At 41.2% G+C, this 15898-nt stretch overlaps 2 protein-coding genes across 2 annotated transcripts; both read right to left on the reverse strand.

Annotated features, from left to right (window-relative positions):
* Positions 1-212: 212 nt before the first annotated feature.
* On the reverse strand, positions 213-7015 carry LOC123969797 (bestrophin-2-like). Its single transcript, XM_046047482.1, has 10 exons — positions 6828-7015; positions 6380-6567; positions 6191-6285; positions 5193-5426; positions 4213-4367; positions 3912-3989; positions 2918-3070; positions 2724-2804; positions 2249-2403; positions 213-2063 (listed from the first exon to the last, which is right to left on the reverse strand). Exons 2-10 carry the CDS (start codon positions 6529-6531, stop codon positions 1280-1282), a joined length of 1887 nt encoding a protein of 628 aa, XP_045903438.1. The 5' UTR covers positions 6532-6567; positions 6828-7015; the 3' UTR covers positions 213-1279.
* Positions 7016-8244: 1229 nt separating this feature from the next.
* get3 (guided entry of tail-anchored proteins factor 3, ATPase) lies at positions 8245-15464 on the reverse strand. The gene is made up of 7 exons (XM_046047933.1): positions 15274-15464; positions 14366-14513; positions 13030-13178; positions 10888-11038; positions 10644-10751; positions 9816-10013; positions 8245-9710 (listed from the first exon to the last, which is right to left on the reverse strand). The coding sequence occupies exons 1-7, from the start codon at positions 15414-15416 to the stop codon at positions 9582-9584; spliced, it is 1026 nt and encodes a 341-aa protein (XP_045903889.1). The 5' UTR covers positions 15417-15464; the 3' UTR covers positions 8245-9581.
* Between the last annotated feature and the right edge of the window lie 434 nt (positions 15465-15898).

Here is a 15898-nt window from a genome sequence, read left to right on the forward strand (position 1 = left end):
ATTGTGTGCTTGTCAATAATAACCAGGTTGTCTGCTGCATTCTTCATTGTATAATATCTATACATTTATTTTTGCAGGTAAGATACAATATCCATTAGAAATAATGCAAAACAATGACTATTAATTTTGTCATTAATGTAAAAATGTTGTGTTTTTTCATTCAATATATGTTTAAATTAAGTTTTTGAAAATTTAAAAGATAATTACAGGAATATTTTATTAATCAAAAGAAAATAAAGTGAACAAAGAAAAGTCACCCATTTTGTCTTAATATCAGGATCATTTTCTGACCAGGCTTTGGTTAATGCTACTAGTACAGACTTCAGTAGTAACAGGCAATTGATTTATAATGTGCAGATAACTGGAAACCCAGAAATTATTTTTCTTTAAACACACACTCTTTGAGCAACAATTGGTTTCAGTTTCACCTCTTCAGTAAACAGTAGCTTTGCCATGTTTAGCCTAGCTTAGCACAAAGACTGAAAGAAGGGGGAAACATCTAACTCTGCCATTATTGCCTCGCAGCAACTCCAAAGCTCTCTCATTATGTAGTATTTTCTGTATTTAACAAACATAACAATAAAACCCCACTGGCACTGAGCAGCTTAATTACTAAGAAGATAGCCAATTAGTAAGCTAGCTTATGACACCTCCAAAGTCCTGCCCCTTGATGAAACTTTGGACTTTACCAACTCTAAATCACACCCTGGTGACTCTTGGGTGCACTGCTAGCAGCTAAGACATAATATGTAACGTTAACTTTTGGAGTCGTTTACGCCTTTTTTGATGCAGGCAATCTCCCCTGCCTCCAGTTACTGTGCTAAGCTAGGCTAAACATGATGAAACTTGTTTAGCCTAGCTTAGCATAAACATGTAATGTCTGTATTTAAATACACAGAGTATTACACAATAACAATACTATTGTATTGTATTACAGAATACACATAGATGAAACCGATATATTAGTTATGCCTATAGTGTAGGCCTACCTAAATTCATCAGTGAGGTGAGAGGATATTTTTGAAATATAGGGAGCTATAAATAATATACGGAAATATAGGGAGCTATAAAATCTGGGAGTACAAGTTAAAAAATGTTTAATTTCTTTGCTTTTTTAATTTCCAAAAGCAGGTCAATCCAAAAGTGCTGCAGATTCAAAGTAAAAGTGGAAGCCCAGTTCCATCTATGACTAATATCACTCGTGAAAATGTGCACTGAATTGAGCATTATGGTTTCATACAGTCAAAAGGACATGGGAACATCACAACCTATTGTCCACCTAAGACCCAGTGAGCTCTGAACCCATGCTCACACTCCGAAAACGCTGAGGTTCGTCGTACGACGGCACAGTGAGAAAGGACATTTTGTTTCCACCTAGGGGAGGTTTAGGAATGGCAGGCACAGCTCGATTTTGGTTAATAGCTGGCTGGGAGCTGCAGTGCTCCAGACTGGCATTGGTAGCCGGCTGAAAGAGAAAGGCAGAGGGGTGACGGGAGGTGATGGGAATGGCGGAAGCTGGTCGAGTGAACGTTTCTCTTGAGGACTGGGGGGGAGGAGGAAGCAGTGACAATGGAGCTTGGTGCTCCCGGCTTTCTGCTTTCCATCTTTCCTCCTTCATCTGCCATTCTTCATCATTCTTCCCCTCCACTCCACTAATCTCCTCCTTCTCATTAATGGCAGGGTGCCCTCCTCGCCTCTCCTGCTCCGCCCCAAAGTGGACCTCCAGCAGAGGTGTTCTGGCGCTCTTCTCCTCCCTGAAACTGCACACGGTGCTCTGGGTTTCCTGCCCCAGCCCTGATGGCAGAGACCCACCTTTACCTATTTTACAACTTTCATTGTCATCATCATCATCGCTGGTGCATTGGTCAATGCTGGGGGAGTGACGTAGCCTCTGCAGTTGTGCTGAGGTACGGCGAAGAGCACCTCCCATGAGGCCACTAGGGGAGGGGGCCGCGTTGAGTAGGCGGTTGAAAAGGGCCATGTTGGGGTGACGAATGCCGGACTCCTCCAGATTTTCAGCAATGTCCTCCAGAGGCTGGAAGTGCATTTCCTCTTTAGGGATCCTATCAAAAGATGTTGGTAATTTAGATTTAATTTCCCTGAAAATACCATACCTTACAGTCAGTATCAGAATACCTTTGCTTTCATCACCCAGAGTTTCCCACCTAGCAGGGGGGATTCAAACTGAAAGTGTCACAGTCACAAGTCGAGCACACGTAGAATAAGAAGGTAAAACCCAGACACTCACGCCATGTCGAAAGTAGACCCTTGGAAGGAAGGTTTGCGGAGGACAAAGAGAGTGGCAGCGGTGTAAGGGGGTCTAGGGTTGGAGTCATTCCAGTAGCGATCTCTCTCCATCATCGGCAGATCTCCATACATCTCGTCCACCGCCATCATGGACACCTGCAGAGCAAAATACAGACACACACACACAGATCAAGTATTCACAGTAAAGGGCAAGTCCCATTACAGGCTTATTAGAGTTATACTGTACTAAAGACATGATGGTAAAGTTAAAATGGAAAACCAAGTTTGAGCAGGATCTAGTAATATGGCCTCTGATTTCCCATGTGGGATTGCAAACAGATATGTTTTAGATAAGTGCTTTTCAACACATTCTAACAAAGAAATTGAGAGTGTATATTATAACAGAATACTTAGAGTAAGGTGTAACAAAGGAAAAAAATAATGAAAGAAAATAGACAGCATTAAAATCAAGAAACCTGGAAATTTCTGTCTATCAGCCAGTTGGTCTCAAAGTCATCATCATCTTCTCCAAAAGGGTTTATCAGCTGCTCTGCAACCTTCAGGATATAGCAGGGAATGTAACAAGTTTACTAAATCAATCATTAATACTGTTTTATCTTTATATTTTGCTCAGGTATCAAAACATATGATATGTGACCCTCTTTCTGACCTTAAGCCACCCAGCATAAAAGAAGAACTGTAGCAGGGTGAAGATGGGCACATAGAGGTCAAGGTCATGACCTGGATAGCCTTGATTGGGGTCCAGGAACTGGCGACCAATTAGACACACCAGGAAAAAACTGTAAACTGCCAAAGTCACCACCTGTGGGAAACACAGAGGTAATTTGTCACATGCTGCAAACAAGTAGACAAAGTTGTACTGCACAAACTCACACAATATTTTGTGCAGACAGCAAGTATCTTTGATCTAAATGAGATTGGCTTACTGTTTCAAGATGAGAACAACATTCGTGCATTGTATTTAAAAACAATGATTGATAAAATATCCAACAAACCATATTTTTATGGTATGATTCGTAAAATGGATAGTTATTTAATGGAGATAAGTTTCAGTTTGAACTTTTAACAGTTAAAAATAGCAGCTCTAGCCATACACCTTTCTCAGACTCAACACAAGTGCAGCAAATAACCTTAATAAGGGTCTTTCACTTAGGTGTGGAACAATTAAATTAATCGTTAGTGTCATTAGTTACGCATATGTCGCATGCTGCTAGGACAAGTCATAAGCCTTCTGTGAAAAAGTCCTATAAAAGTGAAAGTCACATTAATAGAGTTGATCTGTTAGACATTAATACGAAACGACTACCAAAGTTGACTGAATCCAGAAATATATCTATTTATTTTTCTTATGGACAACGTGAGTTAATTGGCCATTCTTGGCAGGGGATGAAATTCATTTTGAATGACATTTTGACTTGCTATAGTGGGAACTAAATACCTTTAAAATAAAATAACACTTTAGGACCAATGCGGAAAACAGACAAAACGTTAGACAAAAGCCTCAAGAAAAAACAAAACATGAAACATCTTGAGTGTAACGTTGCATGAAAACCAGAGTTCAATTAAATATACGAGTGTGATCGAATAAAGTGCACTTAGCAGTATATAAATCCTGCACCATTCCCCAGCAGCAGAGCACTTACCTGAGTGTAGACTAGGGGAACACTGATCATGTCGTAATGAAACAGCATGCTGCACTTCCCTCTGAACGCATTCAGCTCCTGTTCAAATAGAGAGACTAGCTGAGGTCACTTTCCAGCGTTTATCCTGACTCTTGTGTCTCCACGTCTGTGCAAATTTACATCTCAAACTGAGTCACAACTCACAACTCACAACACAAAAACTGTAATTGCACATCATCTGCGGGGCTGTGTAGTGGTGTGTGTGTGTGTGTGTGTGTGTGTGTGTGTGTGTGTGTGTGTGTGTGTGTGTATAATGCTGTACCTCCAGCAGCAGTTTGAGTGTGTGATCGTCTTTAATCCTGCCCTCGCAGCGGGCCACAGCCGCCAGGTTGGTGAACCAAACGCAGGGGATCCAGTATTTGTTATAAGGAGAGTGGAGACCCTCGAACTTCTTCCGTTCCTCTCTTGACATGAATCCTGCACAGACAGCAGACTAAAACGTCATACCTCAGATTCCTTTATTCCTAATGTAAAATTCGGCTCACAGAAGGGCAGGAATGAGGGATCAGTATTCTGTATGATTCAGCCTGTGGTTGCCTGAACTTTTCTGGTTTGCATGTAAGTCATTACATAGTGAGTGAGAAATAATTCACCATGTCAAGATAAGACACTCGGTCAGTCAGTTAGAAAATAGCTTGTTAAAATATATTATTACTGACAATTGTTCACAACTCTTAAAAACAATGTCACAGGGTAAATCAAGCGTTGATGCCGCCAGAAGTTGCATCAAAGTTAATTTGGAGAACAGTGACTAGAGAGGATTGCTACACCAGTGTCTCATGATCTTGTAACGGAAGTATGATAAATGTTTTTTTTTTATCACCAGGGAATTTCAGGATGTGCCTGTCCTTGTGATTTCTCCTGCTCTCGCTGGTGTAGAGAATGTACGGGAGAGAAAACAACAAACTCTCATGATGTGAGTGTGTCACTGATCACATTATCCCATCTACAATACTGCCTGTGACTTCCTGAACACAGCCTGACAAAAGTTAGCCCGACATATATAACAAAATTATAATTAGTGAGAGGTGCACTGGCTAAAAATTGTTGGTTGGTTGTACTGTGCAACAATGTTGCAAACAACAAAGTGCATTTTTCACTATTTATTTCAAGTTTTATTCATTTAAAACTTCCTTTCTACAATTGTTTACGCTCCTAATACTTGACTCAAATCATGCTGGGTGATGGCTGAGGATGGACCCCACCACCCTCATCACCACTCCTGTCCAAACACGTACTCACCAGCCTCCACCACGTGGTCCATGGTGGGGAAACGTTTAAATACGGCTGTGCTGACGGAGCGGAGGATGAGCAGGGCCGACAGACTGGCATAACGCATCATGGTTCGTCTCAGCAGGCGGCCCCGCTCGTCGCTCCCCTGGAGGCCCCCTGACAGGACGCACATGAGCCTGTCAGGGAGCGGGATGCTTGTGTACTGGCTCCACCACCGATTCACCACCAGGGTCACATAAAAGCCTGTAAACAGCGGTAGAGATGGAGACACAGATCAGACCTGAACTTATTTTTTCTAACAAGTGTCCTTTGAGTTTCCCTAGTGGAGTCCAGAAACCAGCAGGTCACCTTAACTGTGGCCTCAGGGGCCCCCAGCAAAATGGTTTCATGGTCATTTCTGCTATGGAGCCCAACTGATACTTTAGAGAGCCAATTTTGTCAGACAACCTTGACTTATCCTACTGTAAACGAAAGCTTTAGCAAGTACTTTAGCTGGGTTATGTGCATTAAGGAGTAAAGAAATAAATGAAGGAAAAAAGACCAAATTAATAAACTTACAGTACATCATGTAGAGAAGAGTCTTTTGAGTGATCCTTGCTAAAATGCATATTAATAGTAAAGTTGCCCAGTATATTTCAACTGAAATATTTTGCTCACCCCAAAAATCAGTACTGGCATGAATCAGAATTAAATCAGAATGTTACCATTCCCTCCACCACCTACAGTAGATATATTTATATTTCTAATGCAATAATGGTCATGTATATGTGCCCCTAAGCTATAAACCTAGAAATAGAGCATGTCCTTGACATTGAAACCTATAAGAAGTTGTAATGTAAATTTGTGGCTGCTCTCTTGTGTTATTCTGCAGATCATACAAATTTATAGTCCCAAAATCAAATATGCAAACATCACAGTAAACAAAATCCTGGGACACACTGTTGCTCGAATTCTGTCCTCTCTACTCATCTCCAAAAGTTGACATGAACATCATTAGCGCTGCTTACCCAGTACAAATGACATAGGGATGAGACTGGCGTAGTGGTTGCAGTAAATGGCCAGCTTTTCAAAATACCTCTTCTGGTCATCATACAGGAAAAACCTAAAAGGGTAAAAGTGATAGACTAGTGAATCAAAGCGCTGATGCGCACGTGTTAGCAGCCAGTGTGTCCTAAAGCTGTCTTTTAATGTCTTACCTGTAAGTGATGCTGATGGCGGTATACATGGCAAAGAAAGCCAGGAACTCTTTATATAAAACCTTGTAGATGCTGCCTTTCCAGGCCAAAAGCAGCTTGGAGAAGCCACAGAAACGGGCATTTGCAACTCTGGCCGTGTAGGTGACCGTCATTGGTGACAGCCAGAGTACAGGTCCTCGATTAAAGAGCTGTATGACAGAAACAATCACATTTGTAATTAATGTACACCTGCAGCGCGAACAAACGTGCTCATGTAACATGTTCAGGTGGGTCAGAAGCCATGGAAATGACAAAATTGTTCACCTAAGATTCTAAATAAGTCTCTGTGGTCGCTTTAAACTTAATTTCATTCACAGATAAGTGAATTTTCATTACCTTTATCGAATTAAACTTAATCACCTCTTAAGTTGTTTCTAAGGTATTTTATCTTTAAATAATATCTCCTTACCTTTTGTGGTGTTTTTTTCTTAATGAAGTTGCTCAGCGCATCTCTGTGCGTAATTGGCACCACTGGAGAGGTGAATTCATATTTTCTCTTAACAGTATAGTCTTCGCTGCGCTGCTCCCTGTGCTTGCCAGTGGTGTTTTTTTCAGTGAGCTCATAACCCTGATATCCCCTGGCGTCTGCTCGGTTAAGGAGGCTCGGTCGGCTGCATGGCAGTAATCCTCGGAGCCTCCTCGGTGCGTGGAGTGGTCAGTGCGCCCCGGGGTAAATCCCCAAAACGAGGAGGAGGAGCTCGTTAGCGCGGCCCCCGACCGGGAGAGCGCGGCTCGGTGATGGACCACAAGCGACAGGCCGCAGCGCCGGGGCACCAGGAGCGCACAGGACCGTCCAGTACAGTGGTTAGTTATGAAACAGGAGCAATAGAGGATGGCAAACTTTCGTGTTAAGTGATGAATGACAACCAATTTTCCCGGTTACGGGTTTATAATTATAGCCTACGTGTTACGGCTTATTAGCAAATATATATAGGCTATGTAGGCCTGCTTATTTCCTGCAACAGGCCTATGGACAGAAGCGTTTTGTGTCATGTGGTCTCATTAATCCTTTCAAACATCTTCTTATTCTTGGAACAAGAAAAAAAAATCCCAGTGGGGTGGGATAATCCCACCAGAACATATTTTTTCAGACTAAACTTGACTTGTTGGATATTTTAAACAGTAACACTGGCTGTGCCTGTGATGCTCCTGCAGTGGTGGAATATAAGGAAGCCTACTGAAGCACAATTTTGGGGTACTTTACTTGAGTGTTTTATTTTTTTGCTTCTTTATAGTACTATACATTTACTTCTCTACATTTCAGAGGTCATTGTACTTTTTATTTCACAAAATGTATTTAACAGTGTTAGTTACTATTTAGCTACTTCTACAGTGCAGTATTATATTGTATTATTGTATAGTGGTTCTTAACATATCGTATTATGACTATTTGCTCCATAAAAAAGGGACTCTAAACTCTGAAATAAAAGTCTGGGGCCCCAAGAGGAAAAAACAAATATTTCGCACAAAAAGCCAAGAAAGTCAAACAATAGTAATACAGCAATACAAATTTGTTTAGCACATCTGTTGTCTTTTCTACCTCCTTAATAATCTCAACAGCTCTTAGATGTATCTTGCGACCCTTAGCAAGGGGCGGACCCCTAGATTGGGGCCCTATGGGTAAAACTACTTAATAGTAGCCTATGCTATAATAGTATAGCGAGAATTTACAACTACAACTCTAACATGCTGCTTAAGCATTGGTGCATCATTATGGGCGGTTACGTCGGTGCGCTCTTACGAAAATGTGCGTCCGTCTAAATTGGTTAACAGACACATTAAATAAACAGTGTGTAGATCAAAGGAATGACCACAAAAGGCTCTCATCTTAGGCAAGTTTGTTTTAATTAACACTCGCAACATAATTTAAAGAAAATCTATAGAAAACAGATTTGTTTGGACTCAAAAGCATTCAGTGACAGAGAGGGGGTAATAATGGTTTTCCTTGGAGGATGCATTAACCTCTATCATCTATCTTTCTGTTGGATAACAGAAAAGCATCAGGCGAGCCATAACAGTCCAGCATTCAATGACCAGGGCAAAGAGGTGTTGATCACCATTCATTTGTTCAACATTCAGTATATTTTGAATTAACAATGCACTAAATAAGGCTATTGTAATGTATTTCAATAGTGTTCCCATATAGTTCTCAGTAAACAGGATGGACACAAAATGTCAAAGAGAAGAGTTTGAGGACTTTTGTGAGCACTATATGGGAAGCTGGTATCAATAATAAACTCTTACAGTTTATGGCGATTCAAACATCAAGCGTCTCATCAAATACTTTGCCTTTGAATGTCATAAAACTTGTGCCGTCTCCAAACACATACCACCTGAAGCAAACACAGTGGCCTAAAATATTTAACAGAGGCCATTAAGACTGTCCAGCTCAAACAATTAATAGCCATGTATGGATGTAAAGCTCCCAGTATGACTTGATTCAAAATCTCAGTCACATTAGGTTACTGCCTTTTCACCAGGATCACATGGCGAGGGGTGGTCTAATGATTTGACAAATGGTAGAAGATGCACTACAAACTGCTCTGAGCGTATTGAGGTCACCCTGAAATTTTCATGTAAATTCCCCAATAAGTGAGAGATGAATTTGCATTAAATTTTGGTCACACTGGAGGACAGACACAGCCACCGAACCACACAGAATAAACAAGCCATAAACATCAACCATTTGAAAGCTGTTTTATCCTGGAATACACAGCGACGTTACTGGAAACACTTTGTTTTCACAACTGAGGCTGGACACTGCAGGATGAAGAGGGGGAAGTTTGTTCTTTAGAGAAAAAGTTAAATGCTTTTGGAGTAGGAATAATACAACTGCCACACAGAGGATATGAAGGACCGAGAAGGTGAGTCGAGAGGAAAGCAGCACAAATCTGTACCATCTTATCTCTCTGACAACATAGCAGGTTATGTATGTATGTGTGTGTGTGTGTTTGTGATTTCATCAGCTCCCCTTCAATAAGGGCGTGTCTTGCTGTAGCAGTGCTCTACTTTGGATGACGGGCAGAGGACTCGGTGGATCAACTTGAGGCTGTTACTGCGAGGTTTGAGGCTGGTTGGGGGGGTGGGATCTCAGAGGAGGTGAGTTCAGACTGCAAAGGTGTGGTCTGTAGGAGGGAGAGTGGAGGTCCTGCAGGGAGGGAGATCACTTATTTGGGGGTTTGTAGGGTTCCAGAAGTTGCTTTGAGAACGTGTTGACCTTGTCGGCACCTCGAACTTCATGGGGTAGCAACGGTAACTTGACTATGTGGAAATCTTCATAAAGGTCCTCCATCTGTAGTGAGAAGACAGGCCATTAATGAGGACAACCACGTGTGACACTGGATGTAAATAACACAGCTGTATTGTTACAACCCAAAAACAAACTACTGACTCGTACCTGGTCTAAATACTTGGACTGAATTTTATGGCGGGCTTCACACATTTTACACGGCCTCTCTGAGTCAGGGAAAACAAGTTGGTTGACGATGATGTTGTGTGTGTCGATGCGGCACTTGGCCAGTTCCTGTATCAGCCGCTCCGTCTCGTACAGGGAGAGGAACTCAGCGATACACACACAGATGAAGGTGGTCTGTTCCTGATGGGTTTGAGAAAAGTGGGGAAGGGGGAAGGGTCACAACATGTACAGTATATAGAAAGTTTTTATGACTAGTTCAAGCCTTACTCTAAATGCTAAAAAGATCTGAAATCAACATTGGACATGCAGAAGTTGCAGCCAGAGGACAAGATGCAATAGAAATAGGACACGTTAAACAATCTACTAAAACAGACTAGCTATTATTGGAGAAAAAAGGGTTTAACATTACTTTTGTTGCGACACAGCCATGCTGTATAGACATATAGAGTAAAGGAATGTCTGTGTGTTTAGAGTGATACAGCCAGAGCAAGTGGGAGGTTAGCAGTGAAAATGGCTTAGAAAAAATGCTAAATTTGTCGGCCAATACTGGATAAATGTGCCCTCTCCTTCACCGGCTTCACGTTATCTTGACTATCAACAATCAAAAATGGCACCCAAACCAAGCTCCTGGGGTCTCATGTAAGCTCTGTTAGGTTTTGGGGAAGAAGCATTGAAGTTATGGTGGGAACCTCTGAACAGCAACAGAGTAGAGAAGCATAACTAAATGCAGGTTGAAAAGCCTGTAATGTACAAAGCAAACTCAAGCAACAGTAATGTGCTCGGGTTAAAACTGCAACCGGGGTGACTTACAGGATCTTTGAACTGCTCACTGACTGAGCGGATGACTGGCAGGGTCTCCTCGAGCTTAGAGGCCAGCTGGTCGGCGTTCATGTCCCCTAGACCAAGCATGTTGCACATCTGAAGAGATATAGAGAATAAAATAAATACTTATGATATTTGCTTCATCTTTACTTTGTGACGCTTTTACAGACAAAAAAAAATAAAATAAAAATCAGTAAATGACTACAATCAATATGTGAAGGAAACGCCTCACCTGGGAGATGAAAGGGCTGATCTGGTTCTTTATCTGCATGAGGCGGCCCAGACCACGCTCCACAATGGTGGGAAAGTTGAGCAGCCGCAGCGTGTGACCGGTAGGGGCAGTGTCAAAGACCACCACTGAGAAGTTCATTCCTTTAACTAACCTGAGGTACAATAGACAGTAAGGATGGTAAGATTCACCGATTCACCTTGGTGCACGGCATAAAAGTTCAAGATGTAATTTGCCTGATAGAAAAGTGTGCACCGGTTACAATTTGGGATGAACTTGAGACGTATCTTTTCTAACATCTTTGCATCAGTATAATCTGATTTACATATATAAAATTAGTAGAGTCACGATGCCTTTATTTATAAATGTGAACAAGCATTTGGTATCAAATTGGTTACATTTAGGGCTGAACAATATGGGGAAAAATCTAATTGAGATTTCAGACAGAGTACGGCAGAGATAATCCAGTCGATTTTCAAAAGAAAACACCCTTTGCAGACTCCCGATCATACATCAACAATGAACACAGTTAAAACAGACAAAAAAAATAAACAATTTAACTACGTAGCCTACTTAACCATAATAGAAGCACAAAAATCAAGGACAACAGAACAAATGAGGAAAATTTGAAGAAGTCAGCAAAATCAGGCAGGCAAACGGGACGTCAGCCTGCAGAGAGCGGAACGAAACGGGAGTTATCTGTAGTTGAAGCACACAAAATGAGAAATTAACAACACGTTAACAACGTGTGGGCTAAACGCTCCGCTGCTGAAACACTTCACTGTGAGTTGACACCAGGAAAAAGGCCGCATGGCACGAGCTTTCTCCGCCACTATTTGCGCAGCTCCTCAACTTCGATAATGTTTAAAGCACATTTTCGATCCGCCATCAGTTTTCAACACACAGCCAATATTAGAAATCTACACTGATGAATTCTTGCTTCTAAAATTCTCCGAAGTGGATTTAGTGATGAAATAACATACGAAAACTGTAAAATATAATACTTTCTGTTGTTGGCCTCTGTCAGTCGCGCGCAATGATGATGCAGGAAATAGTGATGATTCTCTCTGACCAATCAGTGGCCTGCAGTGTTGTCACATCACATAGTATCTCAGCTCACTTGGAACCGGAGTAGATACAAAAAAAAAGTACCTGGAAGCAGGTACAGATACATCTTTTCTGCGGTGTAAAAGGGGCATTAGATTAGCAAGGAGGAGGAAGATACATTCCTCCAAACCTAATAACTAATGCCGTTTTTCCATTACCAGTACCAGCTCAACTCACCCCGACTCAACTCTACTCAACTCGGTTTGGCCGTGCTCCGTTTACCATTGCAGATAGTACCCCTCAGTGTAGCTGGTAGTCATAACGATACCACACACAACGCAATTAGTCTGCCATGTTTTCAAGTCACATTTTAGTATCGCCTCAACTCACTTGGAACCTTGACAGAGGTGATACGAAAAAAAGTACTTTTCTGCAAATGGAAAACCAAAAAAAGTCGAGGCGAGTCCATTCGAGCTGGTACCGTGCAGAGAGAGGAAAAGGGGCTTAACTCACCTGAAGTGGTGACCTGGTGCAAGTGTGGAGACGTCTGCCTCCCCCTCCCTCTCAATTTCAGCTCTAGCTACCCCAAGTGGTACCGCTAGCAAGACTGGTGAGCAAGTATTGCAACTACTTCCTTGAATTGTTTAACTGTTAAGTGTGTGAGGTGTTTTAAAAGTGTGATAGAATAGTAGAATAATAGAAGGACTGGTCTAAGGCAAGGTGCAGGCCTGGTTTAATTTTATCTTTTGTCAGCCACGTCTTTTAGAGGTTAAAAAGAAACTGCATAAATGAGATGCTTACAGAGTTGCAGTACTAGAGAAACAAATGTGTGAAGTAATTTGATTTAGTTAATTTATGATTAATACAATGAAATAAAAATCAAACTGTACCATACCGAATTGCTCACTTTGTTGCATCGTATCACATTCAGTCGCACTGCGTTGTATAAAATCATATCGAATTGCAATAGGGGTGAATCGTATCGTAGCAGTAGTGCGTATCACGTCAGCCTCAGTGATAGAGATGCACATCCCTAGTAGACAATAGTGCTGCGTTAATTTTATAAAGTAAAAAGCACTAAAAAAAATGATGCCTTACCTCATGACCTCTGCATAGCTCATGGCCTCGTCGATACCAGGGAAAGCGCTCATGGCCTCCTGCATCATCTTCTTACCCATGCTGAGCATGTTGTCCTCCTCGAAGAACTCATCGGGCAGCTCTGCCACACCCAGACTTGGGTCAATCTCCTGCACTCACACAGACACAAATAATAAGCACATAAGAAACTGAGGCCTGTGTAACTGCAAATGATTTTAGAGCCTCCAGCAATTCAGTTTTTTTTTTACACAATGGTAGTTTGTGCTTGAGACCCAGATGTGGAACCGACTTTCCTCATGACACTAAAGATATAGTGACCTCATGTACTAAATTTTTCCAAAACAAACGTAGCTATGTTTCAGTCCACTCGTCAAACTAACTTTTGAAATGTAGCAAAAAGTAAAATGTGATTTAGATGTGGCACTAGATATGTCACAGTAAGAAAAACACAATTCTAAATAATAAAATTAATTTCATTTAACAGCTTCAATTTGAGGGTCCTGCTATTGTTCCTGCCGGCTCATTGTCAATGCTTACTGGGGCGTCTACACAGAACAAAGCCATCGTTCATGTTGTTGTCAACACCTGTGCTTTTCCTGCTATCAGAATTGTCTGCCGTGAAAAAAGGCCTATGCCATTTTTTCACTTCAATATGAATTAGGGTTTAGAAACAAAATAATTCTGATATAGTTCTGTTTCCACTTCTATTTATATATAATCTATTTACTGTTTAAATTCCTGAAATCCTATTAGATTAAATAAGAACGTAATATGTTCAAAGTTTTCTCATTTAAATAGTATACAAGTATAAGTATACAAACATCTGACAGTTGAAAGGCCATAATTGTGCATGGCTGACTGAGACAATTAAATTAATGTTATTAGTCACACCTGTGCTTTTTCTGCTATGAAAAGTCAAAATGTCTTTTGGAACAGGTGAAAACTATCTCAGCTGTTTTTATCACCGCAAAACTATTTCTGAACATGTGCTAGGGCGGCTGTGGCTCAGGAGATAGAGCGGGTTGGCTGTTAATCGGAAGGTCGGTGGTTTGATCCCTGGCTCCCCCTGGTTGCGTGTCGAAGTGTCTTTGGGCAAGATTCCGCCAGTGTATGAACGAGTGTGAATGTTAGTTTCCGTTTGAGCACTTAGGCTCAGTGTATGAATGTGTGTGACTGGTGAATGCAGATGTAGTGTAAAAGCGCTTTGAGTGGTCGAAAAGACTAGAAAGGCGCTATACAAGTACGGAGCATTTACATTTACATTTGCTTCCATAAAAACAGGCTAAGATGTTCACTAATCTCTGCCTACATTGTCTTCCTGTGCAGTGCGACTTACCATCGCAAAGAGGTTTTCATAGCCCTTGACCTTAGTGGGCACCTTCGAGAACTTCTGGTCAAAAGCATCAGAGATGTTATGAGCAGGATCAGTGGATATGATGAGGACACTCTCCCTGACAGCAGCAAGCTGGACGGCCAAACTACAGCTGTAAAAATGACATGGGAGAGGTTTGTACAGTAGGAGGTGGACAAAGAAGAGCACCTCATGTCAGCAACACTTTTCACATGTAGTGCTTATATAGTATGTTTAGTACGGATAACAACATTTAACAAAAAAACTAGTATGAGTCTTAAATGTTCTCTCACAAAAGTGATTTACACTGATTCCGCCTTTGATATTGTATATTATTTTAATATTGTCAGCATCACTCAGTGGATTCAACGATAGTTACAAGAGGCGTAACTAACCTTAACGCTAGCTAGCCGGAGTATTCTTTAAACCCGGTATACTTGTATATTTACTTTGTTACAAGCCAACACAAAGTTCCCAGTTCAATAAACACAGGGAAGAAAGTTCTCCCGTTAAATAATGAAAGAAACGAGAGAACAAACATGCTTTCGTTGTCCTGCACCGTGATTGTCAAACGACTTGTCATGAATACATGTGTCAGCTGGCTAACATTAGCTAGTGACAGGGCTTTACAGCATTCAGCATTTTGACAACTAGCATAGCGTAAACTGACTTCATATGTAACGGTAAAGATATTTAATGCGTCTTAAGCTGTTAACGTTAAGCTAACACTAAATAGATTATTGTTATGGAAAAACACAGCTTATTCGTCAACGTTAACGGAGATCCACGTCAATGTTTGGTGGCGGCTAATCCAAGAAAGCTAACGTTATGTTAGCTAGCGCCGTAGGCTGAGTCAATATCAGGAGGCTTATGACCATTTGTCTTCAATTTACCTGCATGTCGTTTTACCAACACCACCCTTTCCCCCCACAAATATCCATTTCAAAGATTTCTGCTCGATGATATTCTTCAGTGTTGGTTCTAACGGCTCCACATCAGGCGCATCTTCAAACTCGTCTTCCAAAGAAGCTGCCATCTTGTCTGTGTACAGTTAACGTACAGGTGGGACGTTCCAACACTGCTGCATTCACAGATCCTCGGACAAAGCCCAACTATATACGTGTGCGTGAAATAACTGGCAAAAGGTCTTTTTTTGGTAGGTGTGGCAAATATATTTGATATCAAAGTGATGTCAGTCTTCCCCCATAGAGGTTCAATTATCAATAGGGTCAGAATTGGCAGCAAAGTAAACATTTTAAAAGTTGGACGGCAGTAATGAGCCATACCGTTTTTTTTTTTTTCAGAAACATTGTTTTTGAAACATTCAAGTAACGTTACAGAAACACATTTACAATTTAAAAAATGTTTTGCCCAATCACCGTGTAAATGAATAACGATTAAATAGGCTACACATCAGTGTTGCCTACCTAGGCACTAATGTTGTGTCTAGATAAGCAACATTTGAGAACTAGCAGGAGACAGTTTGATTTTAGATTTAAGTAGTAGATCTAAGTTTAA

The sequence above is a fragment of the Micropterus dolomieu genome, linkage group LG04, assembly GCF_021292245.1.
Source record: "Micropterus dolomieu isolate WLL.071019.BEF.003 ecotype Adirondacks linkage group LG04, ASM2129224v1, whole genome shotgun sequence".
Taxonomy (NCBI): Eukaryota; Metazoa; Chordata; class Actinopteri; order Centrarchiformes; family Centrarchidae; genus Micropterus; species Micropterus dolomieu.

Coding starts and splice junctions, on each gene's coding strand:
- LOC123969797 (XM_046047482.1), bottom strand. CDS start 6,531: ATGACGGTCACCTACACGGCCAGAGTTGCAAATGCCCGTTTCTGTGGC. Junction 3,990..4,212: donor CACTCAAACTGCTGCTGGAG/GTACAGCATTAT, acceptor CTATTTGAACAG/GAGCTGAATGCGTTCAGAGG. Junction 2,805..2,917: donor TTTATGCTGGGTGGCTTAAG/GTCAGAAAGAGG, acceptor TATATCCTGAAG/GTTGCAGAGCAGCTGATAAA.
- get3 (XM_046047933.1), bottom strand. CDS start 15,416: ATGGCAGCTTCTTTGGAAGACGAGTTTGAAGATGCGCCTGATGTGGAG. Junction 11,039..13,029: donor AGCTATGCAGAGGTCATGAG/GTAAGGCATCAT, acceptor ATTGTACCTCAG/GTTAGTTAAAGGAATGAACT. Junction 9,711..9,815: donor AGTCCAAGTATTTAGACCAG/GTACGAGTCAGT, acceptor TTCTCACTACAG/ATGGAGGACCTTTATGAAGA.